An 8,324-nucleotide genomic window follows, 5' to 3' on the forward strand; every position below is an offset into this window, starting at 1 on the left:
AGCATTACTTTGTTAGCCTGTGAGATGAGTGCAATTATGTGGTAGTTTGAGCATTCTTTGGCATTGCCTTTCTTTGGGATTGGAATAAAAACTGACCTTTTCCAGTCGTGTGGCCACTGCTGACCTTTCCAAATTTGTTGGCATATTGAGTGCAGCACTTTCACAATATCATCTTTCAGGATTTGAGATAGCTCAACTGGAATTCCATCACCTCCACTAGCTTTGTTCTCTTATGGAGTGGCGGTTATAATTGAAATAAGGAAAACGACCTTCAGGATATCTGTCTTGGTTGGGTAATTTAAGGAGCACAGATACTATTAAAATCCGGTCACGCTGCTTTATAGATATCCTTAATCAATGGAAAGCCTTGCAAGGAACATCCAGTTTTATGGGAGGTGGAAGCATCACTTCCTTGACTCTAATGAAGAGTTGTGATGCGGCGTCACACAACGCAGAAGAGTCTGGGCAGAATCACCGCCTTCTTTCGGGGTATATAAGACAGCAAGACGGAGGAGAAACCTGAGACACTCACTTCTTTGCAACGGACGACAACCTGCTCCTGAAACCTCACCATGTCTTGCCACAACTACTGCTCCGGAAACTACACCTTGGGGTCTCTCGGGAGTCCCTGTCACATTCCCGTCGCCTCCTCCGTCGGCCTCTACACTCCGAGTGTGAGCGTCGGAGATGCTCTCTGCTTGCCCAGCAGCTGTCAGGACCGAACCTGGATCCTGAGCAATGGCCAGGAGACCTGCAGTGAACCTACCAGCTGCCAGCCAGCCAACTGTGAGCCCAGCAGCTGTGAAACTTCCAGCTACCCTTCTTCTGGTTGCTATGTGCCAAGACCCGGCCACGGAACCAGTTTTCCTCCGGCTTCTTCTTACCTCTCTGGATCCTGCCTCTCAGTGTCTTATAGACCACTGACCTATGTGTCCAGCTGCTCACGACCCTCGAGCCTTCTCCCTTGTGGATATCGCCCCTCGGGTTCTTTGCCCTGTGGTTTTCATCCCATCAGCATTGTGTCCAGCGGCCTCAGACCTCTGCGCCCTGTCTTCAGTGGATGCCAAACTCTGCCTTATGTGTTCAGTCCTTACCGTCCGTCTTGCTCTACCTAAGGAAGCCTGTAGCTTCGTTATTCTGGCCAATACTCACGCTAAAGATCAAAGATGAAAATTCGAACTCCACGCGCTTCTGCTCTTTTCCTAGCAGTGACTGCTTTTTCTTGATTTTTCTGTGCCTGATCCAATGAAAGCTGTTCCTTTCCCATTTTCATCTTTTTTTCATCTCTCCTTAGCATAAAATTATGGTTTGCAATGCTCTTCAATGTTAATTGGGTGTGGGAAGAATTTATTCGGTTTGGATTATAATAAATGTGTTTAAGTCAGAACTAAGACCCTGGTGCTTCAGTTTGTCTTTATTTTAACACATGTGTGAGTAACCTCAACTGCCTGCGAGAGAAGTGGCTAGGACTTGGCACACTCAACTATGTGATTTTACCTCACAGTAGCAGACTAGCTTGATGGTTTATCCCTCAAACTGCTTTCTAGATCTCTCTGATCCTACATCGTTAAGAGACACAAAAACCTTTGGTGGAAGTTATTTTGAAAAGACAAAATTAGGAATGATCTCCCTATATTTCTCTTCCAGTGAACATGCCTTGACCAGAACATGCTTTCTAATCAAAAACTGAATGTATTTCACCCTTGCTTAAGCCTTTGATGGCTTCTTATGACTGATTCCTATAAAACAAAAACACAAACTTCTTATCATTACATTTGTTTGTTGTTTCTTCTTCTTCTTCTTCTTTTTTTTCCATTGTCTCTCTCCTTCCCACTTCTTTGGCTTCATTTTTATTCTCAATACTGCAAATTTTAAGGTCTGATGATTCTGACATATACATAGCTCCCCAACATGCTGGGTTTTGTTTTTTTTTTTTAAGCCTCAACCCTTTTTACATATGTTATCGACAAGACCAGGATTAACTTCTAATCTATCCACTTTGAAGACTCATGCACATTTTTAAAAACACAGCCCAACTTTGTTAAACTGTTGCTTTATTCAGCTAAGTTTTTACTACATACCTACTAAATCCCAAGTCATCTGTGTCAGGCACAAGTGGGTCAGATGTGAATAAGACAATTTTGGACTATCTTACTATTTACCAGAAGTCATATATTATGGGACATACCCGTATTAAAGGTATTAAGGTTTTTTCTTCATTCAACATAAAATATGTAGAGATACATATTTCAAAAAATAAAATAAGGGACTTCCTTGGAGGTGCAGTGGTTAAGACTGTGCTTCCAGTGCAGAGGGCATTGGTTTGATCCCTGATTAGCAATCAAACCACAACTGGCAACACAAATCACAAACCACAACTGTCAACACAAACCACAAACCACAACTGTCAACTACAAATCGGCACTTGCCATGTTGTTGTTCAGTCGCTGAATTGTGTCTGACTCTTCGCAACCCCATGAACTGCAGCACGCCAGGCTTCCCTGTCCTTCAGTATCCCCTGGAGTTTGCTCAAACTCATGTCCATTGAGTAGGTGATGCTACTTGCCATCTACCACTACAAGGATTAAGTCACGTGCTGTTGCAGCTGCTGACCTTCAGTACTCCGGAGGAAGGAGTCCAGGGTGGAGAGAAGGGGTGAGGCACTCTGTTCTTGGAGGGGTGGGGGAGAGAACTGTCCCGATAGGACTTCGCATAGCTTGATATTTTCAGAAGCTAATTTTATGAGCCCAGTTTTTATATCTCCCCATATCTAGAAGAGCACTAAAATCCTTCATGGCGATGACTGTTCCCCATGACTAACAGAAATCTTCATGAGACTAGTAGAAACCTTCTGAAAAATATGTACTCCATTGAATGTATTCCCTCTTCACCACAATTACATATATACTGACCTTTGCTCCTACCTCTTTGGAGCAGTTTCTCAGAGCTATCGGAGGTACTGTCTTCCGGGTGCAGTCCTCATTTTGCCTCTAATAAAACTTAACTCACAGCTCTCATGTTGTGCATTTTTTTAAGTCAACAGAGCTAAGATCCACATGCCACAGAACATAGTCATAAATGAATAAATAGTCAAAGTACTGCTTTATCAGCAATTAGAAATATAAATTTAATAAGTCAGTAAAACTATAAATACATAAGTTGACTAAAAACTAAAGTGTAAAGGCATGAATATTCACCTTTTTGAAGAACTGTAATAGCCAGAAGCTTCATCAATGACAAGCAAGAAGACAGTGACCTCTAGGTACTAACTAGTGGCTGATCCCTTTAGAGAAGTATATGCCTCTGGTTATCAGAACTCATCTCTCCTATGGACTTTCTGCTGTGCAAGCTGAATGGTGCTTCCTCTTATCACTGCGTTCATACTGCTGTTTCCAAATCCATTCTAGTTCTTATGTGGCCTTGCTTGTCTGACTCTTCTAGATATTTTGAGTCTGTGACATCTGGACCCTTTATGCTTTGAAGATGTTCCCAGGCCCTCCGTATCCTAATGAATAAATCACAGCTTGACTTAGCCTGTCTTTTATCTCAGACATATTTCTATTGCTGATCTTGTTGGAGTAAATTTTAAAATAATTTTAATGAGATTTTAGTTGAACTTGTAATGGAGCAGGACCCTAGGGGTCTTCCCAGAACAGGCCTTGCCCCATATCCTCTGCCTTACCTTCTCTCTGAAGTACCTAGATAATGGGATTTGATGCACATTTCCTGAGTTGTTTTGCAGATGTAAAATAGCTCCCCTCTCCAACAAGTGGAAGATGTTGACTACTTGAGGACCACATAGCCCAAGCCTCCTAAGGACTGCTCATGTTAACCCCTGTGACATCACCCAGCTATCTCACCATCAGAGAGTTGTGCACAAGCTGATCACAGACACTGGGACCCTTTTCCCTCACCTGGCTCTTAAAAAAGTTTTACCAAAACCCTTGGGTGGGGTGAGCTCAAGGTTTTTTAGGGCATGAGCTACTACGTCTCCTTTTTTGGCTTGTGGCAAATCTTTCTTTGCTTTAAACTCCAATGTTTTAGGAAGTTTGTCCTCACTTTACATAGGGCACATGAACTTCTGTTAACAAAATGAGACATACGAATGAATTTATACACAGATTATTACTCTACAGATATAGCCTTTGTTCTTATTTCTAACCCATATATTAGTTTTGCCTGTTTTTGACATTAAAAATGAAATTATATAATATCTACCCATTTGTCTCTAGCTTCTTTTATTAAATATTGTGCTTGTGTGATTTTTCCATGCCGTTAAACATGCCAGTAGCCTGTTTATTTTCCCCTTGTATAATATTCACGGTGCTAAAACATCAAAATGCATTTATGCCTTCTGCCGTTGCTGATCAGAAGAGTTGTTTCCAGTTTGGATCTGTTAGAAATAATGTATGAAATACTCTTTTATTCTTGCACATATCTTTCGATATACAAATGGAGGTATTTCTACTGGGTAATATATTTAGGAGTAAAGCTGACAAATTATATGAAATGTACCTGTTCAGCTTTATTTTATACCATGACAAAGTTATGCCCTGTGGTTATACTAATATTGATTTCTTCTCTCAAAAGCATAAGGATTCCAGTTGCTTTACATCCTCATCAATATTTATAATTGTTAGTTCTTTTAAGTTTAGCCATTCTAGTGAGTATGTAGTTATAACAAATATTGGTTTTAGTTTGAATTTCCCTGATGACTTATCAGGTTGAGAAAATTTTAAAATGTCTCTTGGCCATTTGAATATCCTTTGTGTGCCTCTGTGTGTGTGTGTGTGTGTGCGTGCGCGCACGCACGCAGGCACAAAGTAGACAGTCAGGTCCTTAGCTCATGGTTTTATTTGATATTTCTGCTTTTAGTATGAGAATAGTTCATTGCATAGTATAGATATTGAGTCTTGTTGAATATACATATTTTTGTTTGCTTTTAAATATATTCTCCCATATCACTGTTTACCTTTTCACTTAATTGTGTCTTTAGACTGAAACAGTTTCCTTACTTACAGTTAGTTCAATTTATCAATCTTTTGTTCGTGGATAGTTTTTTTGTTGTTGTTGGCGGGGGGTGGGGGGGGGCCTTCAAAAAGGTGTGCACATCAATGCTCAGTCTCTCAGTCCTGTTCAGCCCTTTGTGACCCCAAGGACTACAGCCTGCCAGGCTTCTCTGTCCATGGTTCAGTAGTCAAGTATATGCCTACCAAGGAGGACATGCAGGTTTGATCCCTGGGTTGGGAAGATCCCCTGAAGAAGGAAATGGCAGCCTACTTCAGTATTCTTGCCTGGGAAAACCCATGGACAGAGGAACCTGGCAGACTACTGTTCATGGGGTTGCAAAGAGTTGAACACAACTTAGTGACTAAACAACAACAGCAACTATATGGTAACTTTATAAAAATGTTTTCCCTCCAACATTTAAATATGCTATCAGTGTAAAATGACGTGTGTTTATGTGTGTTTGTGTGCATGTCCTGAGGGTCAAATTCCATATGATGCAGCCCCATCTCCCAAAAACTTGCTTCATTTCCTACTACAGTTCAGTGCCCTTGGGACATAAATCAAGTACCTATATATGGGTGTGCTAATATCTAAACTCTTTATTCTGTTCTATTCATCACTTGTCTATTATTCCATCAATGTCATGCTTAATTTTTCATTGTTTTATTTGTATTTCTGAGCTCTTCTCCAGAAGCTCTTTGAAGTTTCATTTTGGTTAATATATGGTTAGTGGTTTAGTCGCTAAGCTGTGTCTCACTCTTATGACCCCATGGACAGTAGCCTGCCAGGCTCCTCTGTCCAGGGGATTCTTCAGGCAAGAATACTACAGTGGGTTGCCATTTCCTTCTCCAGGGGATCTTCCCAACCCAGGAATTGAACCCAGTCTCCTGCATTGTAGGCAGATTCTTTACCAACTGAGCCACGAAGGAAGTCTAATATATGGCTAAGATCTCCATAAAATTTTGTTGATTTGAGTTTAAGTAAATTATGTTTTTGGAGAAGGAAATGGCAACCACTCCAGTATTCTTGCCTGGAGAATCCTGGGGACAGAGGAGCCTAGTGGGCTGCTGTCTATGGGATCACACAGAGTCAGACACGACTGAAGCGACTTAGCAGCAGTAGCAGCAAATTATGTTTTGGATCAGATGGTAGTGAAATCTAGGGAAAGAAGTATTCAATTTAGGATAGTAATAATGAGAAATTCTGCATGATATATGTTTTTCCATTTGGAGTTTTACTCTGTGTGGCTGAAGACAAATATTCATTTCTCATCTCCTCATAGTTCACAATTCTAAGAGCTGGAAATTAAGGGAAATTTAATATCCAATATTCCATGACTAGACAGGACCTGCTGATAGCTATACATTAGTCCACATGTGATAATTTTCTGTTGCCAGCTGTGGTTCTTTTTCTTATTTAATTAATTTAATTACCTTAATATCTAGTAGGGTAGTAATAATTGTTCCTAATTTAGCCAAGATCGTACAGATTATAAGTTACTAATCTGAGATTTATTCCAAATTGTCTCAAAATTTGTTTCTCTAGTAAACTACATTGTGATTATAGTTCAAAAATGTGTTTACTTTAGCCAATTAATTCCATATCAATATATTGTTGCTCTTATTATTTAGTCACTAAATTGTGTCTGTAGTGATGCTTCCTAAAGTCCATTTGACTTCACATTCCAGGATGTCTGGCTCTAGGTGAGTGTTCACACCATTGTGATTATCTGGGTTGTGAAGATCTTTTTTGTACAGTTCTTTTGTGTATTCTTGCCACCTCTTCTTAATATCTTCTGCTTCTGTTAGGTCCATACAATTTCTGTCCTTTATTGAGCCCATCTTTGCATAAAATGTTCCCTTGGTTTCTCTAATTTTCTTGAAGCGATCTCTAGTCACTACAAACAAAGCTGTGGAAGTGATGGAATTCCAGTTGAGCTATTTCAAATCCTGAAAGATGATGCTGTGAAAGTGCTGCACTCAATATGCCAGCATATTTGGAAAACTCAGCAGTGGCCACACGATTGGAAAAGGTCAGTTTTCATTCCAATCCCAAAGAAAGGCAATGCCAAAGAATGCTCAAACTACCACATAATTGCATTCATCTCACACGATAACAAAGTAATGCTCAAAGTTCTCCAAGCCAAGCTTCAGCAATACATGAACCATGAACTTCCAGATGTTCAAGCTGGTTTTAGAAAAGGCATAGGAACCAGAGATCAAATTGCCAACATCTGCTGGATCATCAAAAAAGCAAAAGAGTTCCAGAAAAACATCTATTTCTGCTTTATTGACTATGCCAAAGCCTTTGACTGTGTGGATCACAATAAACTGTGGAAAATTCTGAAAGAGATGGGAATACCAGACCACCTGACCTGCCTCTGGAGAAACCTATATGCAGGTCAGAAAGCAACAGTTAGAACTGGACATGGAACAACAGACTGGTTCCAAATAAGAAAAGGAGTACATCAAGGCTGTATATTGTCACCCTACTTATTTAACTTATAGGCAGAGTACATCATAAGAAATGCTGGGCTGGAGGAAGCACAAGCTGGAATCAAGATTGCCTGGAGAAGTATCAATAACCTCAGATAGGCAGATGATACCACCCTTATGGCAGAAAGTGAAGAAGAACTAAAGAACCTCTTGATGAAAGTGAAAGAGGAGAGTGAAAAAGTTGGCTTAAAGCTCAACATTCAGAAAATGAAGATCATGAAATCTGGCCCCATCACTTCATAGCAAATAGATGGGGAAACAGTGGAAACATTGGCAGACTTTATTTTGGGGGGGTCCAAAATCACTGCAGATGGTGATTGCAGCCATGAAATTAAAAGGCACTTGCTCCTTGGAAGAAAAGCTATGACCAACCTAGACAGCATATTAAAAAGCAGAGACATTACTTTGCCAACAAAGGTCCATCTAGTCAAAGCTATGGTTTTTCCAGTGGTCATGTATGGATGTGAGAGTTGGACTATACAGAAAGCTGAGCACTTAAGATTTGATGCTTTTGAACTGTGGTGTTGGAGAAGACTCTTGAGAGTCCCTTGAACTGCAAGGAGATCCAACCAGTCCATCCTAAAGGAGATCAGTCCTGAGTGTTTATTGGAAGGACAGATGTTGAAGCTGAAACGCCAGTCTTTCAGCCACCTGATGCAAAGAGCTGACTCATTTGAAAAGACTCTGATGCTGGGAAAGATTGAGGGCAGGAGAAGAAGTGGACAACAGAGGATGAGATGGTTGGATGGCATCACGGACTCAATCGACATGAGTTTGAGTAAACTCTGGGAGTTGGTGATGGACAGGGAGTCCTGTTGT

General features: G+C 40.5%; 1 protein-coding gene across 1 annotated transcript; it reads left to right on the top strand.

Annotated features, from left to right (window-relative positions):
- The first annotated feature begins 510 nt into the window (after window positions 1-510).
- On the top strand, window positions 511-1,391 carry LOC102412482 (keratin-associated protein 26-1). The gene has a single exon (XM_006080216.4). The coding sequence runs from the start codon at window positions 573-575 to the stop codon at window positions 1,113-1,115; it is 543 nt and encodes a 180-aa protein (XP_006080278.1). The 5' UTR covers window positions 511-572; the 3' UTR covers window positions 1,116-1,391.
- The last annotated feature ends 6,933 nt before the right edge of the window (window positions 1,392-8,324 follow it).

Source organism: Bubalus bubalis, chromosome 1 (genome assembly GCF_019923935.1).
Source record: "Bubalus bubalis isolate 160015118507 breed Murrah chromosome 1, NDDB_SH_1, whole genome shotgun sequence".
Classification (NCBI taxonomy): domain Eukaryota; kingdom Metazoa; phylum Chordata; class Mammalia; order Artiodactyla; family Bovidae; genus Bubalus; species Bubalus bubalis.